The 20,506-nt window shown below is 38.9% G+C and overlaps 1 protein-coding gene and 1 long non-coding RNA gene across 2 annotated transcripts in view; one reads left to right on the top strand and one right to left on the bottom strand.

The window, feature by feature from the left end:
* The window catches only part of LOC132419677 (uncharacterized), a 36,185-nt gene that overhangs the window by 1,225 nt on the left and 14,454 nt on the right, over positions 1-20,506 (top strand). Inside the window, exon 2 of the long non-coding RNA XR_009518224.1 lies at positions 2,270-2,464. This is a non-coding gene — a long non-coding RNA (uncharacterized lncRNA). The remainder of the gene's footprint in view (positions 1-2,269; positions 2,465-20,506) is intronic.
* On the bottom strand, positions 10,461-10,984 carry LOC132419676 (MORF4 family-associated protein 1-like). The gene has a single exon (XM_060003569.1). It carries the CDS (start codon positions 10,915-10,917, stop codon positions 10,534-10,536), a length of 384 nt encoding a protein of 127 aa, XP_059859552.1. The 5' UTR covers positions 10,918-10,984; the 3' UTR covers positions 10,461-10,533.

Below are 20,506 nucleotides of genomic sequence, written 5' to 3'. Positions count from 1 at the left end.
CTGGCTTCATAAGATCTAAGAAATCCCCTCCAGTCTCAAAGGACAAGCAGACCTTGGCAGAAGGGAGCAAGGCAAAACTGGGAAATCCTCGTCTATCAATTTCATATTGACTTTGCTTTGCTTGGCCAGCAGTTGAAACTGTAAAGTGACGTTAAACTGCTTAAGATGTTTCAGATGATCTTTCCAAAAGTGTTTTCATTTTTATGTGGGATTCTAGCATGTAGAAGTATAATATTGTACAAAACACATTCACATACTTTTTTTTATCAGATGCTTAAAAGAACTATTTGGTACCATGATTCCATTTTACAGATGTGGAAGTAACTTGCCCAAAGTCATACATCTAGTAAGTGGCAGGGCTGAAGCTTGAAAAACAATCCTCTTTCCACTCCTCCCCCAGGGAGAAAAAATTTTTTATCTGTTTTGATGGCTACCTCTTTGAGTTCTTCCCTCTACTAACAAACCCAATCCAGATATCATGAAGACAGTGTATAAGTGCTCTCCTGTAGATGGTTCTGGATTAGGCTTTAAACTAATTGAGGTAAAAGTCAATTCCTTAAATCAGATGATCGAGGTTAACAACAGTGGTAAGTCATGTTGTTAGCATGTACCTTTGATAGGATGTGATGGAAGTAGCACTCTATGGTTTTCCTCCCCAAAACTCATAACCCTATCTAATGGAACTCTGGAACTCTGTAGTATTTTTACAGGTTTTCTGTACTTCTAAAACTGTTCTAAAATTTTTAAAATTAGTTATAAAATTTCCTATTTATAAAAAATCTCCATAAAAAGATTTATGATATCAAGTATGGATATAAATATATTCATATAATTGGAAAGGCAGTATAAGCACAGATAAATAATGTTTTAAGATTTAATAGAGGACGTCCCTGGTGGCACAGTGGTTAAGAATCCACCTAACAATGTAGGGGACATGGGTTCGAGCCCCTGTCCATGGAAGATCCCACATGCCGTGGAGCAACTAAGCCCGTGCACCACAACTACTGAGCCTGCGCTGTAGAGCCTGTGAGCCACAACTACTCAGCCCATGTGCCACAACTATTGAAGCCCCCACACCTAGAGCCTGTGCTGTGCAGCAAGAGAAGCCACTGCAATGAGAAGCTTGCGCACCACAACAAAGAGTAGCTCCCGCTCAACGCAACTAGAGAAAGTCAGTGTGCGGCAACGAAGACCCAACACAGCCAAAAAAAAAAAAAAAAAAAAAACCCTTTCTAAAAAAAAAAAAAAAGATTTAATTGAAGCGTAAGACTCTATTACCCAGTGGCAAGTGAGGTTAAATCATAGGAATTTTGCTTTTATATGGAGCTCATTTTCTTGAGCTCAAAACACTGTTTGGCATATATCGTCTTCAATATATGTTGACTCATAAAAAATTTGACTTCCTGGATTTGAGCAAAGGAGTAGTTATTTTATAGCATATTCTTCAATATTTAGGACATTGAGTAGGACTAGGTTAGAGAAGGTAGCTTGTAGAAATAGAAAATACACAGGTGTGTAGGCAAGTTCTTTCCATTGTAAATAAAAAACAACCTAACTGGTTTAAGCAATAAATAAGTAAAATTATATATATGTGTTTGTGTGTGTGTGTGTGTGTGTGCATAGATAGATATATACTAGGGTAATTTACAGTACTATTGGAAGAGCACCAGAACTGGGGTCTTTCTGTTTCCGCCCTCTTCTTGGCTTTATTCTCTCCTACTTCAGATGGCCCTTTTCCTTGTAGACAGGAAATGTGGCCCCAGCATCCATAGGGACACATCCTGCCAGTTCCATAATCTGAGAAGCAAAGGAGTTCAGTTTTCTAGCTGTCAGTACAAAAATGACCAAGTAAAGGTTCTGGTTGTCCAAGCCTGATCGTGTGCACGCCACTTGTACTTATCACTGTGCCCAGGGAGTTGGGGGATTATGATTGGCCCAACATAGGACACTACTCTATTGCCAGTGAGCAGTCTGATACCAAGAAACAGAAAGAGAGTTGGGTAGAACTAAACAAATAATGTCGTGGCTTCTGGGATCTTAGTTCCCCAACCAGGGATTGAACCCGGGGCCCCAGCAGTGAAAGTACTGAGTCCTAACCAATGGATCGCCAGGGAATTCCCACAGTTTTCTTTTTCTTGACATATATTACCTCCCTTCCAATTAAGAACAGTCAATGACTGAATAAAGACATGGTGTCACCGGTTGGGTTCCCCAGGAAACAAACTCTGAGATGGAAGTTAGGAAGGTTTTTTTTTTTTTTTTTTTTCAGGTACGCGGGTCTCTCGCTGTTGTGGCCTCTCCCGTTGCGGAGCACAGGCTCCGGACGCGCAGGCTCAGCGGCCATGGCTCACGGGCCAAGCCGCTGCACGGCATGTGGGATCTTCCTGGACCGGGGCACGAACCCGTGTCCCCTGCATCGACAGGCAGACTCTCAACCGCTGCGCCACCAGAAAAGCCCAGGAAGGTATTTTAAGGGAGTGTTCCTGGGATCACCACCCAGAGAAGAGAAGGGAAGGGAAGGGAGGAAAACAGGATGGGCAGAGGGAGAAGTTGGGCTGCTATAAAGTCTCAGTGAAAGCCTCAGCCAACTCCCTGAAGAGCTCTGAAGCGGGGATATCCCTTCAGACCTGTCCTGCGTTGGAGGGGTCCAGTCCTTTATACCCCCAGATCAACCAGGTTTTGGATGGCTAGGGGAATTGACTTTTCCCTAGCCATCCAAAACCAGTCACAAGAAGGGGTATGATGTCATGCATGGAGGTGGTGCTATGATGTGCCACTCAGATCCCATTCCAGGAATGAAGGACTTTTTCCCCCAGCTGCTGGGAGTGCTGTCAACAGATGTCAACAGATAGCTCTGAGCTATCAGCCCCCTTCAGAATTACCTCAGCTGAAAAGGGTTACCTTGTGAAGAGAGTGCCCCCTTCCCATGGCAGCCAGTACTAGTCAAGAGAAAACACAGTCGTTAAGTTACTTCCCTTAACGACTGTGCTACTTCCCTATGTCAAACCCATTTCCTACAGTTGTATAGCAAGAGGCAGTATACTGTAATGGGTAATGTGGGCTCTGGAGTAAGAATGTGTGAATTAAAAGTCTCTCTTTGCTTCTTAATAAGTTTGTAACATCAAGCCACCTACTTAAACTCAGAACCTCAGTGTTCTCATTTCCAAAATGGCCTATCAGTTAGGATAAAGTTTGGCTCCATTGAAGGGGAAAAAAATAATAACTTAAACAAGATAGGGTTTTCTCCTTTCTCACATAAAATAAATTGAGAAGCAGGCCATCCGGGACTGGTATGGCAGGCTCTTTCCAGCTCAGTGCTCTGTCATCCCTACAGTATGGACCTCATCTTCACTTCCAGACATGACATTCTTGGTCCAGGAAGCAGGAAGGAGAAAGGGTATGCCCTTCTCCAACTATTAAGAAGACTTCTCCAAATGTACATTTCCACTTCTCATTGCTCTGAAGCTAGTCACACAGTCAACACCCTGAGGCCAAGGAGGCAAGGAAATATATCTTACAGCAGCAATGTCCTCATTTGAAAATTAGGGTCTTTTAGTGAAGGAAAAGGGAAGAAAAAGTATAAGGAAGCAAAAACAAACTCTGTCACAAAGCGGGGTAATCATAATGCTTATTTCATATGGTGGTTGTGTGAACTAAATGAGTTAATACATGTGCAGTACTTAGAACAGGCACTTAGCAAGTATTCAGTAAATGTTGCTACTACTGCTGCTGTTACTAGAGCAGTGGTCTTCAGTTTGTGGTGGGGGCATGAATGAATCTATATGTTCACTAACCTTTGTCTATATATTGAATAAATAATTTCTACGAAATCTCACTACTTTTTAAAAAAAATCTGAGATGCTATTGTGATGAATAAAATAAAAACTTATTTAAAATTACTAGTGACTTCATAACCTTTTCCATTATATATTTTCTTAATCAGTGGACACTGAAGGTATAATTACTGTCACATGAGTATCTGTACAGTTTCTGACATTAAAAAAGAAGTTCTTAGGTCAAAATATAGGTAATTTCGGGACTAAAGGGCCGTGGTTTTGGTAGGACTGCAACCCAGCATCTAGTAGCCTTTCCAGCCTTATTTTTTTCCCTATATCTCATGCCCTAGCTCTAAGGATATCCTGTTTTTCATGCTATCTTATGTCTCTGATGCTTTGTTTGACTATTTCATATTGGAAAGCTTCCGTAACTTTCTTTTTTCACTACCATTTATTCATTAATTTCTTCATTATTAATAACAATGTTACAAATATCTCAGATACCCATGTGATCACAATTATATTATTACTATAATAGTTGATTGAGAAAATACTTAATTGAAAAGTTTATTATGAAGTGAGTAATGCTTGTTTTTTTTAATTGAAGTATAGTTGATTTACAGTATTGTGTTGGTTTAAGGTACACAGCAAAGTGATTCAATTATATCAATATATGTATTTCAGATTATATTACATTTTAGGCTATTACAAGATATTGAATGTAATTCCCTGTGTTATACAGTAAATCCTTATTGCTTATTTATTTGATGTATAGTAGTTTGTATCTATTAATCCCATGCTCCTAATTTGTCCCTCCTTTCCTCTCCACTTTAGTAACCATAAATTTGCTTTCTATAAGTCTTTGTTTTATATATAGATTCATTTGTATTATTTTTTAGATTCCACATATAAATGATATCATATAGTGTTTGTCTGTCTGACTTCACTAAGTACAATATTCCCTAGGTCCATCCATGTTGCTGAAAATGGCAATATTTCATTTTTTATGGCTGAGTAATATTCCATTGTATACATACACATATATATACCACATCTCCTTAAGCCAATCATCTGTTGATGCGCACTTGGTTTGATTCCATGTCTTGGCTATTGTAAATAGTGCTGCTGTGAACATTGGGGTGCGCATTTCTTTTCAAATTAGAGTTTTTAATTTTTCCAGATATATATCGAGGGGTGGGATTGCTGGATCATATAGTAGCTCTATTTTTAGTTTTTTAAGGAACTTCATACTATTTTCCATAGTGGCTGCACTAATTTACATTCCCACCAGCAGTATACAAGGGTTCTCTTTCTCCACACCCTGTCCAGCATTTATTATTCGTAGACTTTTTGATGGTAGCCATTTTGACTGGTGTGAGGTCATTCCTCATTGTGGTTTTGATTTGTATTTCTCTAATAATTAGCAAAGTTGAGCATCTTTTCATGTGCCTGTTGGCCATCTGTATGTCTTCTTTGGAAAAGTGTCTATTTAGATCTTCTGCCTATTTTTTGATTGGGTTGTTTGTTTTTTTGATATTGAGTTGTATGCGCTGTTTGTATATTTTGGATATTAACCTCTTGTCAGTTGCATCATTTGCAAATATTTTTTCCAATACTGTAGGTTGTCTTTTCATTTTGTTGATGGTTTCCTTTGCTGTACAAAATCTTTTAACTTTGAATAGGCCCCATTTGTTATTTTTGCTTTTATTTATTTATTTATTTGCTCTGGAAGACTGATCTAAGAAAATATTTCTATGATTTGCATCAGAGAATGTTTTGCCTATGTTCTCTTCTAGGAGTTTTATGGTGTCATGTCTTGTATTTTGGTCTTTAAACCATTTTTTTTTTTTTTTTTTTTTGGCGGTACGCGGGCCTCTCACCACTGTGGCCTCTCCCATCGTGGAGCACAGGCTCCAGACACGCAGGCTCAGCGGCCATGGCTCACGGGCCTAGCTGCTCCGCGGCATGTGGGATCTTCCTGGACCGGGGCACGAACCCCTGTCCCCTGCATCGGCAAGCGGACTCTCAACCACTGCGCCACCAGGGAAGCCCCCTTTTAAACCATTTTGAGTTTATTTTTGTATATGGTCTGAAGAAGTGTTCTAATTTAATTGATTTACATGCAGCTATCCAGCTTTTTCAACACCACTTGTTGAAGAGATGATCTTTTCTCCATTGTATATTCTTGCCTCCTTTGTCATAGATTAATTGACCATAGGTGCATAGGTTTATTTCTGGGCCTTCTATTCTGTTCCATTGATCCATATGTCTGTTTTTTGTGCCAATACCACATTGTTTTGATTACTGCAGCTTTGTAGTATAGTCTAAAGTCTAGAAGGGTTATCCCTCCAGCTTTGTTCTTTTTCCTTAGGATTGCTTTGGCAATTCTGGGCCTTTTGTGGTTCCATATAAATTTTAGGATTGTTTGTTCCAGTTCTGTGAAAATTGTCATGGGTATTTTGATAGGGATTGCATTAAATCTGTAGGTTGCCTTGGGTAGTATGGCTTTTTTTTTTTTTTTTTTTTTTTGGCTACGTTGGGTCTTCACTGCTGCATGCGGGCTTTCTCTAGTTGTGGAGAGTGGGGGCTTCTTCACTGCGGTGTGCATGCTTCTCATTACAGTGGCTTCTCTTGCTGCAGAGCATGGGCTCTAGGTGCACGGGCTTCAGTAGTTGCAGCATGTGGGCTCAGTAGTTGTGGCTTGCGGGCTGTAGAGTGAGGCTCACTAGTTGTGCATGGGCTTAGTTGCTCCACGGCATGTGGGGTCTTCCCAGACCAGAGCTCGAACCCGTGTCCCCTGCATTGGCAGGCGGATTCTTAATCACTGCACCACCAGGGAAGTCCCAATATGGCTATTTTAACAATATTAATTCTTCCTAATCCAAGAGCCTGGAATTAAATGAAAAATTTAAAACTTCACTATTGTGGCACTTTGTTATTGGAATCCTACTTTGTTCAAGGCTTTATATCATAAAATGTGCATTAATTAAAATTGACTAATTAATTAATTAAATATTATTTGAGTGCCTGCTGTGTACCAGATAGTGTTGCAGGTAGGAGCAGTTGCAGAGCATACAGCAGAGACAGAAATGTCCTCCTGAATCTTTCAGTCTCTTCTTCCTTTACCAATACCCAACAAGGAAACTACTCAGTCTACCTCCTTTAAAACACCTCCTTTTAACACCTCCTTTTGACACCTTCCATGCCTTGCTGCTCCCAAGTAGAAATGACCACTATCTTATTGTGCCTCCATGATGTTCTTTAGATTTCTACCATAGCAGTTTATTTTTCTGTGACATATCTGCCTCCTACTAGACTTTTGGTAGGTGTTTTTCTGAAGGACCATATTAACTGATAGTATAGAGTAGGCTGTGATTTTGTTTTGACCTCACATCATTAGGCTTTCTTCCCCTTCTCCAATGACTGCTCACTTCTTTCTTCCCAGTTTCTTTGGATTTGTCTAAAACACTTTCTGAATACTCTCTTAACCATTTCACCTTCTAAAAAAATATTCTGGAATTATGGAATTTTAGAACAGGAAGAGATTTTAGAGACTGCCTGATTTAAAACTTCCAGTTTATAAGTGAAGATGAAAATCCAGAGAAGTAGTGTGACTTGCTCAAAATCATTCTAATGGTTAAAGACCAACCTCGGATTAGAATCCAAGCTTTCTTCAAGATCTAGTATAAATCTTCTCTCTCGCTCGCTCTGAGATCTTCAAGTTCCAGCTCAGCTCATGTCTTTCTCTTCTGAATTATGCACTAATTGTCCACAAACTGCATCACTTTGGCAATAATCATTTAACCTTACATTGTTACTCTACTCTTTCACATTGGTGTATCTTGCCTGGCCAGTTAGCTATGAACTCCAAAAAGCACACATTTTGTCACTTTTATTTTCTCTCTTCTTAGCAGGTAGCACAGTAGATAGTAGACACATAGTAGGAATTCAGTAAATATTTTTACTAATTAATCACCACTTCTCACATACCTTTCCAAAATATAGTGGGTCTTGTTCCTTAACATTTCGCTTCTATTTCCTTTGTAATTTTTAAAAACCAGACTTAGATTCTCGGCAACCAATGAAAAGACGGTCATGCCTCTGCTCAGTCTGCTGCGATGTATTTTTTTCTGGACTTGGCAGAAAACCCGAGGTTTCTGCCCTATTTTTTTGTTTGTTTGTACTGCATTTCATCTAATCTTCTAGCTCTTGGTGGCTTTCTCTGCTAGACATTGTTCTGTAATGACCCAATTAAATATGGCCCCATTTAATGTAGTGGAACTTTATGTGGGGCTAATTTCAAGTGATCGTCCTGTAATTTTCCAAACCTTTATTTGTTAATTTTGGTTCCCTGAAACAGTGTACTTGCTGCTGATGCTAGTATGGCAACACAATAAATCCTCTTGCACTGATGTTCAGGCAGAAGACACAGCTGTGAGGAGAGCTAGTCATGTGTCATATGGTGCCCTTTAAGGGATCCTTGTTTATCCATTGTCTGAACTTTAAGTAGAAGCTAAAAGCTTTTTTTTAAACCTACATAATTTTTCACTGAATCTGTTAGTTTCAGCATGTTGTTTGTGTTGTTTTCAGCAGTGCAGTCCCCTGATCTATATCAAGTAAACATGATGATGGATTGAACTCACTTCACTGTTCCTGTTCAGGTACTATTTTGATTTGTCAGTATCTTGGAGAGGTAGCACATGACATCCCAAGACAGAACAGAAGCCAGTGTTTGCAAAAGAACACATTTTTCAGCACAGTAGTATAGTAACTTTGAAATACTAATATGTTTTGAAATATGTCTGTGAACACTTTCTTATTAACATTATATCAGTGTACACAATGTTCTTTCTTTTGACATCTGGGCATTATTGGGGTTATTTAAAATCTATATTAAAAATCATTGGTATTTTAAAGAAAATCTGTTCATTTCCATAGCAAAGTAACTTATGTCAAATGATATGTGATTAGATGATGCCCTGTGTACCCTGTGCTATTTCATGCCTTTGTGCCTTGAACGCACACCCTTCTCATTCTCTTCCCTTGAAAGCACTCCCTTCTCATTCTCTAAGCCTTTTGTGATCCTGTTTGAATGCCTCTTCCCCAACGATTTCTTCCTTGTGTCCTGCTACACCTAACATACATGATATTACACTTATTATACCTGTATTACAGCTATTAGTTTACATATTTATCATCTTGTTAGACTGTGAGATCCTTAAAGATGAGAATTTTGTCCTGTTTATCTTTCCATCATCTAGTGCTGTGTCTCACATATATTATGTTTAATGAATGAATGAAAAAGATTTATTCCCTCTGGATGTAGTTGGCTCATCCTTAGTCACTCTACCACATATAAGGAAAATCCTAAAAGTCTAAATTTTTCTTGTTTTTTTTAAAGAATGGAAATAATTTAATATTTTCTCTTCATAGAAATAAAAAAAATTTAATAGTTTACCTTCATGTTTCTGAAAGTAATGCATGCTCAAAACAACAGCAAATCAGATAATCAGAAAGGAAAAACAAAAAGTGAAAATTGCCCACAATTCCACCCATCCAAACGTAACCACTACTAACATTTTAGTATAGATCTTTCCTAATTTTTTTCTGTCTACATACATACACACACAAAATATTAAACAAAAGTTTTGTGACCTGCTTTTTCACTTAAAAATACCTTGGAAACAACTTTCCATGAATCAAATTAGCACTACATATTCACTTTTTTTTTTTTTACGTCCTGTCTTTTTAAGCAAATGAATACTTTTATTAACATGGTAAATTTTTTTTTAAACACACGGTAGGGTTTTGACCTCAAATACTTGTCAGGTCTGCTACTGAAATGAACTTACAGCTAGACAACTTACAAATCTTGAAGAAACCTCGTCCCTGTTCAGTCTAGGGTCCAAAACAGACAGCCCTTGCTTTTCTTCCCCAGACCCTCAAGGGCCTTTGCAAATATCTCTTTCATTTTATGTCCAGAATCCCCTGAAATGCATCAGGGTATTACATCGATTATACGGAATACCAAGATCTATCTTGTCTCCTATTCTAGGTTCCATGTCACATAAAGCTAAGTTAGGTTGTCCAAACAATATGACCAGACAGGTTACATCAGTGTGCCGTATAAAACTTAAAATTTGAACAAAATACATCTCTCCTCCTTTGTTCTCACAGAGAAATTAAAGTCCCCAAGTACAATACCATCCTTCAGCCCTTCTTCTGATTCATCAGTCCTAGCCAGATCAGCCCCATTCACATTCCCAGTTGGCGTCTGATCCCTTCTTCAACTTCTTTAGCAATCGCTTCATGGAGTCGTCTTCTAGAAATAATGCAGCTCCTTCAGCACCTTCAAAGCTGGAGAACTCCAACTCTGAGTCTCATCTGTTACACACAGACTCGAAGTTCCAGGGAGCGATCAGGTCACACAAGAAAGAGCAAAGCACCTCAAAAATTTAGAAATAACGAAAACCCAGGAACAAATGTGACTGCTGCAAGAGCTTACAATCTAGGCCCTAATTCTTGAGAGCATTTTCCAAATAAAATTTACCTCCCCAAAGAAAAACATTTAACAGTCAAACCTCACATTGAGGTCATTAACCACAGACCATAGCAGAAACGTGGTGTAAGTGAGGACAGAGCGTAGACAGAGAAAAAAAGAGAAAACAAAAGGCTCTCTGGTTTCAGCTTCTCCAGGGTGTCAGCCAACCTCCATCAGTTGACCAGAATCCATTGGCTGTAAACGGCTGACCCTCCTTCAGGACGACTCGCTCTTCTCTATCCCCCAGAGCAGCTCCACCAGCATCTCTGCCATCTTCGCGATCTCCTTGGCCTTCTCCTCCGCCTTCTTGCACCATTTGGTCCCTCTGCCCTCGACTCCGTTGTCCGCGTTGTGCAGACGGTTGAGCATGCTATCCTCTGAGATCTCCACCTGCGTCTTGATCTGGATGAGCATACTGTCCATCTCCCACAACTTGCTCCCGTTCTGCAGGTAGGCTCTCCCGTGCTCGCGGGTGAGCGCCGTGATGTCCTTGCGCATCTCGTTGATGACCGGGAGCAGGAACTGCTCGAAGTCCTCCTCGGGCTCCATCACCTCCACCTCCTCCGGCTCTGCCAGCTCTGCGATGTCCAAGGACCGCATCTTCCCCGCTATTCCGGAACCACAGGATGCAAATCGGGCGCAAAGAAGCAGAGGACCTACATATTCACTTTCGGTAAATGCATAGAAAGATGTATTTTATTTTCTTTAACCAATCCCTATAGATGGACACCAGGTTTTTTAGGCAGATTCTTATGGTTGCATGGATCAAATACCACTCTTCCAGGACATTTAAAAAATATAAATAAGACCCTTTTCTCAAGGAAAAGGAGGGTGTATTATAAGGATGTATATAGATTGGAAGTAGAACCAGAGGTGCATCTATCAGGAATAGAGCTCTAGGAACACCTTCTCTTTCTGGTGCCTCTATCTTCCTTTTCCCCATATTTCCCTAATAGTCCTTTCTTCCTCAGAGTGTTTGCTTCCTCTAGACATCCACTGGCACGTAGTTATGGCTTGGCTCACTCCAGACTCTTAATGTATGCCATTTCTTCAGCTTCTGTTCCTGCTTCTCAATCTGTAGAAGTTCAAATATTTTCATCCCACACCCAAAGGATGGCCTTGTACATGCACTCCACTTTGGATCCCCTGGTGTAGAGACTAGAAAAAGAAGTGGCAAGAGATGAAGATGAAGAGATAAGTGAAGGCCAGATTATGGAGAAGTTCATATTAAGGGGTCTGGATTTTTACCTAAGAGTAATAAGAAGCCATGAAAAAGTTTTAAGAGAGAGTGATGCAATCAGATTTATGATTTAGAAAGACTTTTCCAGCCAAGTGTGATTGTGCCTCAAGTATATAGACGGTATACAGAGGGCCAGTTAGGAGACTGTTGTGATAATTCAGCTGAGAAATGATAGAGTCAGGGAAACAGTTTTTAATTTCGGCCACTGGATCACTCCTGGGCCATTCACTGAAATAGGGAACCCTGGAGAAATGGTCAGAAGTTTCTTTGTAAATTAACTTACAGCCATTTTTATAGCTGCAGAAATCTTTCCAGCTGTAGAGAAAACTGCACATTGCTTCACTACCTCCTTGAAGATCTTCACCTGACAACCTCAAATCTTTCTGTTTTCTCAAATCTATGCAAGAGCTGTATGGGGATGTAGTTGTCTTCAGTTTTAAGCTGTGAATCTCACTTTCACTCCTCTGGCTTTATTCTCTATCATAATGAAATCAATTTTCTTGACTGAATACCATGTCATACCTTTCACCTCTTCCTGCCAGTGTGTAAGAGATACAGAAGAAAAAGTACAAAAATTTTCTTCTGATAATGAACTCATAAAGTGTGATCATCCCTGTGCCCCCTTATTTCTTCTTCTTCTTTTTTTTTCACTCTCTGGGAGGCTGCTTTGGAGGAAACATCTGTGCAGGCTGTTCTTCACTTCTAGGAAATATTAGGGATGGTTGACTGAGACTTTGAGAAATGAATTCCACAGGAAAAGGAAACAAGGTTTCTGGTTTAGTCAGCTAGCTTAGTTAACAAGACAAAAAATTCCCTTAGTCCAGGAGGGGAATAGTAGGTAGCACCTGGAAAGTTTCATTATGCCTGGTGCTCTGCGCATCTGCCTTTTATTCCCCAAGCAGGACCTATACAAGCAAGACTGATGGCCAGTTCTCCATCATGCTTGCAGCAGGAGACCTCTCTCCACTGCCTTTCTTCCTTTTCCTCTTCCAGTGAGGGGTAATTTTTGAATGGGAGCAAATTAAGTCTAAGAATTTACTACCCTAAAACACTGCTTGTTAGAATAAATGTTTTATTGCTTCTCTGCCCTTGGGGTAAGATCAAGCATAGAATATATGTCTTAGCTATAGTATTATTTACATATAACTTTGGGTAAAGTAGCAAGACCTGGCCCATCTCACCTAAATCCATTGAATTATTCCTTCAAATCATTATCCAAGGATTAACAAGTATTTGCCTCTTGATTAGAACTTCTTTAAAGATTGTTTATATGTCCTAGATTAGAACTTTCTTAATGGATACATAGAAACACCAATTCCATGGGAATGCTCAAAAAGTAGATGGGGGTGGGGAGCATGGGTCCATGGGGCAAATCATTTGGGTAAGCACTTCATTCTCAACCTTCCTCTTGAAGATTCACAAATTACATCAAGTTATTAAAGTCCTGAGAAGTTTTATAATAAAGAAACCTATTAACTTTTTAAACAGTTTCATTAAGATACAATTTACTTACCATAAAGTTCACCCATTTAAAATGTATAATTCAATGATTTTGGTGTATTTTCAGAGCTTTGCAACCATCACCACTAATTTCAGATCATTTTCATTATCTCAAAAGAAACCCATAAGACGTCATTCCCCATCCTCCTGCCCCACAAGGTCTAGGCTTATTTTCTTTTTCTAGAGGTTTGCCTTTCCTGGGCATTTCATATAGAGGGACCCATACAGTATGTGGTCCTTTGTGACTGTCTTCTTTCACTTAGCCTAAGGTTCACTTAGCTGTCTTCTTTTTTTAAATTTTTTTGGCTGTGTTGGGTCTTCGTTGCTGCATGTGGGCTTTATCTAGTTGCAGCGAGTGGGGGCTACTCTCTGTTGCGGTGCGCGGGCTTCTCATTGTGGTGGATTCTCTTGTTGCAGAACACGGGCTGTAGGCACGCGGGCTTCGGTAGTTGTGATGCGTGGGCTCAGTAGTTGTGGCTTGTGGGCTCTAGAGCGCAGGCTCAGTAGTTGTGGTGCATGGGCTTAGTTGATCCGTGACATGTGGGATCTTCCCAGGCCAGGGCTCGAACCTGTGTCCCCTGCATTGGCAGGCGGATTCTTAACCACTGCGCCACCAGGGAAGTCCTAGCTGTCTTCTTTCTTAGCTGTCTTCTTGACATAAGGTTTGAGGTTCATACATGTTTGTAACCTGCATCAGTACTTCATTATTTTTAATTTATTATTTATAAATACTGGTGCTATAAACATTCATGTACAAGGAAACCTATTAACTTTGCATGTGTTGAATAGCAAGATGAGACTGTAGCCATATGCCTGTGAGCATTTAGACATCATAAACTGTCATTTGATGAGCTAAGCTGTCACTGGCAAAATATTGTATTAGCTTAGGCTTAGGTTGTTCTTCTTCCACAAAATAATGTATATAAATTATATCAAAGGGAAGGAAAGAATATATCAGATGTACTATAATGTTACAAAAATGTTTGCATGCTTACCACTTTATAATATTTCTAGTAGAGAAGAGAGGAAACCTATCTTTTAGTGCTCCAGATGAGAAGGAAGAAGTAGTGGTTGGATGTCTTCACTGTCAATCTTTTTTTTTCTTTTGGGCGGTTCGCGAGCCTCTCACTGTCGTGACCTCTCCTGTTGCGGAGCGCAGGCTCCAGACGCGCAGGCTCAGCCGCCATGGCTCACGGGCCTAGCCGCTCCGCGGCATGTGGGATCCTCCCGGACCCGGGCACGAACCCCTGTCCCCTGCATCGGCAGGCGGACTTTCAACCACTGCGCCACCAGGGAAGCCCCTAGATTACTTTAATTCATATCTTTTCTAAAAGAGAACAGGGATATAAATTATAAAAGCAGGTCATATAATACTATTGAAAGCTGTTTACAACGCATATTCTTTACTATAGCAAATTTACCTTTCTAATTATGTTTCGTTTACAACACTGCTAAATTTTTCTAATAAGCCAATTGTTCTCATCGTTTTCGTTGTAGTTGTTCTTTGGCACACACGAAGGATGATGATCACTGATGTGACAATGTTCTAGGGTTATCTGCAATTGCCAGACAAGCTGCAACTCTATCCCTTTATTTCCAATTCATGAAAACATATTAGAATGCAGTGATGTTATAAAAGGAACTACTACTTACTTTTTCTGGTAGGGAACTCAGCTGGGTTTAACCAAGCTAGTAGTCCTCTTTGAAAAAAGATCTCAAACAAGTCAAAATCAGAGCCAGACATATTTCCAGTAAATTAAGGATGAGATGAGATGGGAGTAATCAAGGTGCAATAGAAGCCAGATTTCAAGGAGAGATTGCCTCTTAGAAAGAACTCATCCCAAAGGAAGAAGTAATTAAACACTGCCTTTCTCAGTTTAGACCTCTTGCCTTTTGGACTGGCCTTTTAAATATTATACTTGTACCACTGATAAACCTTGTACTACAGGAAGGGTTATTAAATGACCATTACCACAGAATCAGAGAGTAGAGCAGTGAGGGCATCACCACACGGAAATGTTCACAGCTCATCCTTATTTGGTTTCTACACTTTATCTGCCCAAGCCTTGCTGTTTTTCGTTAGGTTTCAAAACTTTCCCAATGTTGCTGCTACCATGCGTCTCCATTGCTGAGAGTGAGAGACATTGAGTCCCATATTGATTATGAAATTTAAAAAATTTAAATTTTTAAAAATTTAAAAAGAGCAAGGATTCTTAAAAGTGACCCTAATGGCATTTTGGGACAGTTAAGTCTGTGTGGGGGGCTGTCCTGTGCACTGTGGGATGTTTAGCAGTATTCCTAGCCTGTACCTGCTAGATGTCAATAGCATCCCCTCAGTTGTGACAACCAAAAATGTCTCCAGACATTGCCAAGTATCCCCTGAGGGGGAAGATGGCCCCCAATTTGAGAACCACTGTGATAGAGGCGTGAAATGTCCTTTACCTTTTAATTCAGCTGAGAGAAAGAGAAAATGTAATTAAAATAATATTTTCTAAGGAAACTCTGGGGGAGAAAGCAAAATACAAAAACATAGCATTAATAAATAGCTGTGAAGGTTATTCAACATTGATATTGTACATCATGCCACTGAACTGTTCACTTAAAAATGGTTAAAAAGGTGAACTTCATGTTATGCATATTTTACTACAATTTTTAGAAAAAGCATAGCATTGGTCAAGCATAGAGATTTCTGAATCTAATTGAACTAAACTTTAATGACAGATGAGCATTATAGTATAGTTTGTCACGTACCTAGATTGAGGTTCTTTCCCTTGCCTTAGCGTTGTCTGAGGAACTCTATCTGAAAGCCCATTTCTTTTTCTTTTTTTTTTTTTTTACGGAGCACAGGCTCCGGACGCGCAGGCTCCGGACGCACAGGCTCAGTGGCCATGGCTCACGGGCCCAGATGCTCCGCGGATTGTGGGATCTTCCCGGACCGGGGCACGAACTCGTGTGCCCTGCATCGGCAGGCGGGCTCTCAACCACTGCGCCACCAGGGAAGCCCTGAAAGCCCATTTCTTAGGAAGCAAATATTTTAATATCTGTTTTGTGCCAGGTATCTGAGGCAGATCTCCTAGCATCAGATTAGGACATTAGGCTGCTGATTAGTTTATGGTTCACCATCTGAAAGGACCATTATAATAGAAGGGATATTGGAGATCATCTTGTTTTACAGGTAAATAAAGTTGAGGTCAAAACAGGTTCAGTGACTTAAGCAGGATCTCGGAGCTCCTTGAAGGACACGCTCCTTGAAGGATCAGGACCGAGATATCCTGCTTAGAGTTCAGTATTCATGTTGCCAAATCACTCTAAAGCCTGTCCATAGAGATATATTTTTATCAGAGACTGCCAGTGCCTTTTGTGAATTATAGTCCTTTTTATAAAGGGGGAAAGTGTCTAATGGGAAGAAAATGAATGCAGATTAACTGGAGTGAAATCATCTAAATATGTCATTGAGAAGTGACTGAGGAGCAACAGCTTCTGTTCTGAGGAAATAAGATATACTAGTTCTACACAGTGAGATGGATATACATTTGCAGTGTTTTAAAAGATTTTTGAAGACTCACTTTCAAAAAACCCTATTTCAACCATGCAGTTTGATTTCTGTTCTCTGGGCTTTCGCAGCAGTGTTTCCTGGCTTTGTTCACACTGCATCCTGACCTGGAGGTGCCTCCCCCTCTTCAACACCTGCGGACACCTTCTCTTTACTTAAAACACAGATCAAATATGAAACCTTCCCTGAACTTCAGTTTCCCTCCAAGAAGGAATTAAATATTTCCCTCTCCATATTTCCATAGCAACTTACATACACAGGCATTTCACCTACAGTTGGTTTTCATATTGCAAACTGGATGTAATTAAATACATAGAGAACGTGAATTGCAGTGCCTAGACTGGTTGCAGGTTCTATAACATGATGGTGCTATGGAACTGCTGCTGCTTGTTGCTATAGAAACGTAAGGCTGAATGAATGGCTGGCGGCTCATTTTGTGAACTGGGCTGGAATTTATTTTGCATCTTATTTCACTTGTGTCTCATATCTTTCATTACAATGGGTAATAAAAGTGATAACAGTGTGTATAAGAAGTCTTTGTTAATGATAATATTGTGTAGAGCTAGGAAAATAAAGGCCATGACTTATGCAAAAGTCAAGGGTAATAAATTCTTTGAAAAGATATGCAATGTCATTAGAGCTGCTGGATTTCATGTCATTAGAGTAAATGTTAATAAGATTTTAAAAATTATCTTTCTGGAACATAAGTGCTTGGAAAATTTCAGGGCCAAAGATGAAAACAGAAATGGAAAAGCTTCAGTGTGTGAAGTTAAAGGGCCATGAGAAAGGTTCAGGTTTGTTTTTGTCTGTTTTGATCAACCAGTCTGTTATTTTTAGGCCACAATAACAAAAACATCTTCATTGCTGAAAATACTGAAGAAAAATAACTATTATTTTTCTTTGTTATATCTCAATTCTTCCCATTGAGACAATCACTTAAAATTTTTTATTGAAATATAGTTGATGTACAATATTATATAAGTTACAGGTGTACAATATAGTGATTCATAATTTTTTAAGGTTTTACTCCATTTATAGTTATTATAAAATATTGGCTATATTCCCCGTATGGTACAATACATCCTTGTAGCTTATTTTATACATAATAGTTTGTACCTCTTAAACCCCTACCCCTATATAGCCCCTTCTCCCTTCCCTCTCCCCACTGGTAACCACTAGTTTGTCCTCTATATCTGTGAGTCTGCTTCTTTTTTGTTATATTCACTAGTTTGTTGTATTTTTTAGATACCACACAGAAGTGGTATCATACAGTATTTGTCTTTCTCTGTCTGACTTATTTCACTTAGCATAATGCGCTCCAAGTCCATCCATGTTGCTGCAAATGGCAAAATTTCATTCTTTTCTATGGCTGAATAGTATTCCATTGTGTGTGTGTGTATATACATACATAAATATACCACATCTTCTTTGTCCATTCATCTGTTGATGGACACTTAGATTGCTTCCCTATCTTGGCAATTGTATATAATGCTGCTATGAACACTGGGGTACATGTATCTTTTCAACTTAGTGTTTTTCAGTTATATACCCAGGAGTGGAGACAATCACTTTTATAATGCACTTTTTAGATAATATAACATTTAGTAGGAACCCAACTAATTCAAATAGCAGAATGGTATCTTTATTTGCTACTCACTTAATCCTACCTTGTAATACTTTGTGTATCTCTCATCCTTATAAGATTATAAGCTTCTTAAGGGCAGGAATCATGACATGCATCTTTGTATGCCATTCTTCCCTTGGCTTCAGAAAAGGAGCACCAAACCTAACATATAAGTGGTCAATACTTTTCTCCCCTCTATGGAATATAACGGGGATTAAAAAGATCCTGCTTTTTTTAAAAACCTTTTTTGTTGTGAAATAGAACTCTCATTTAGCAAAGTGCACAATACAAAAATGAATAGCTCATCAAATTATCCCAAAAATAAACACCCATGTAACCACTGCCGAGCTCAAGAAAAAGAACATCACCAGCAACTCTCTCTCAATTACTATCTCCTTTGTTCTCCCAAGGGTAACCATTTTCTTGACTTCTCTAAGCATGTGCTCTAAAACACTGTTGTTCAGTCTTGCCTGTTTTTTTCAAACTTTCTACAAATGGAATAACACATTATGTATTCTTTGGTATCTAGTTTCTTTTATTCATCCTTATGTTTGTGAGATTTATCCTTAATGTAGGTATAGTCTGTTCGTTTTCATTTGCTGTATATCATTCCATTGTACAAATATATCACATTACATTTTTATCCATTCCACTGCTGATGTCATATTTGGGTTGTTTCCAGTTTGGAGAGGTTACAAATAATACTTGCATGAACATTTATGTACATGTCTCTTTGGTATATATATGCACACATTTCTATTGGGTATCAGAGTGTTGAATTGCTGGGTCATGGGATATGTCCTTAACTTTAGTAAAGTCAAATTGTGGTTGTATCACTTCTGCCAACAGAGTATGAGAGTTCTTAGAGCTTCACCTCCTTGCCAACAGTTGTTATGGTCAGTCTATTTAAGTTTAGCTATTCTGGTGAATATGTAGTATTATCCATTTGCAGTTTTAATTTGCATTTCCCTGATTACTAATGAGGTTGGGCAAATTTAATATGTTTATTGGCTATTTGATATCCTCTTTTGTGAAATGCCTGCTCAAATCTCTTGCATACTTTTCAACTGGATTGTTTACCATTTTCTTATTGATTTCTAGTAGTCCTTTATGTACTCTGGATACAAGCCCTCTGTCAGTTATATACATTGTAAAGTTCTTTTTCTTTTTGCCGATTGTTTTTCCTTCTCTTAATAATGTCTTTTGATGAACAGAAGTTCTTAATTTTAATTTCAGTCAGATTTATCAACTTTTAAATTTATGTGTCTTGTTTTTGGTGTTTCCTTACCCCAAAATCATGAAAATGTTCTGTATTATTCTCTAGAAACATTTTTTGACTTTTAAGTTTAGATCTGCAATCCACCTTGAATTGGTTTTTATGTATGGTATGAGTTAAAGGTTAAGTTTCCTTTTTTCTCCCCAAGATTCAAGCATCATTTATTGAAAAGACTGTTCTTTCTGCACTGCTCTGCAGTAGCACCTTTGTTAAAATCAAATGTTGATCAATGCATGAGCTCTGTATTCCATTCTATTTGTCTATCCTTGCACCAACACCACACTGTCTTAATTCGTAAAGTTTTATACCGTGTCTTTATATCCAGGAGATTAAATTCTCTTTTCTGGTTCTTCACAAGGGCCTTGGCTGTTTTTGCTACTTTGCCTTTCTATATAACTTTTAGAATCAGTGTGTCAAGTGGCGCTTTCATTTCTCTCATAAGGCTGACTTTCAGCTAAGTTTCTCTGGGATGATGTTTAGTTAGAGCTTTACTGGCACTAGCACTTTGAAAGGATATGATATAGTGGAAAAAACATGGGCTGTGGAGTCTGACTTGAGCTGGAGTTTATCCCTGCCACTCTCTCTTAGTTGGGCCATTAGAAGGGTTTGGGCTAGTTTTTGTCTGTCTTGATCAACCATCTGTTATTTGTAGTCCACAGTAACAAAAACATCTTTATTACTAAAATTACTATTAAAATTCAACATTGCACAGGTTTGTTGACATCACGATAAATATTTCTCAGCCCAGCTCAGGAATGTGTCAAAGCTATCACAACAATGCTGCAGACATCGTATCAGTCAACTCTGAGCGTCTTTACTCATGTATCATAACTGTAGCTTGTGCCTTGACTTTTTAAATTTAAACATTTGTAGTTGCTTATAAACCAATTAAATTTTTTTCCTATTATCTTTTTACCATACTCCCAGGACAACATTTTGACTCACAAGACACATATATCATATACTGAAATTATAAAGTTATGATGAATACCCATG

The sequence above is a fragment of the Delphinus delphis genome, chromosome 2 (genome assembly GCF_949987515.2).
Source record: "Delphinus delphis chromosome 2, mDelDel1.2, whole genome shotgun sequence".
Lineage (NCBI taxonomy): Eukaryota > Metazoa > Chordata > Mammalia > Artiodactyla > Delphinidae > Delphinus > Delphinus delphis.
Note: the sequence above shows the minus strand (reverse complement) of the source record. Positions and strands in the feature narration are given on the sequence as shown.

Coding starts and splice junctions, on each gene's coding strand:
- LOC132419676 (XM_060003569.1), bottom strand. CDS start 10,917: ATGCGGTCCTTGGACATCGCAGAGCTGGCAGAGCCGGAGGAGGTGGAG.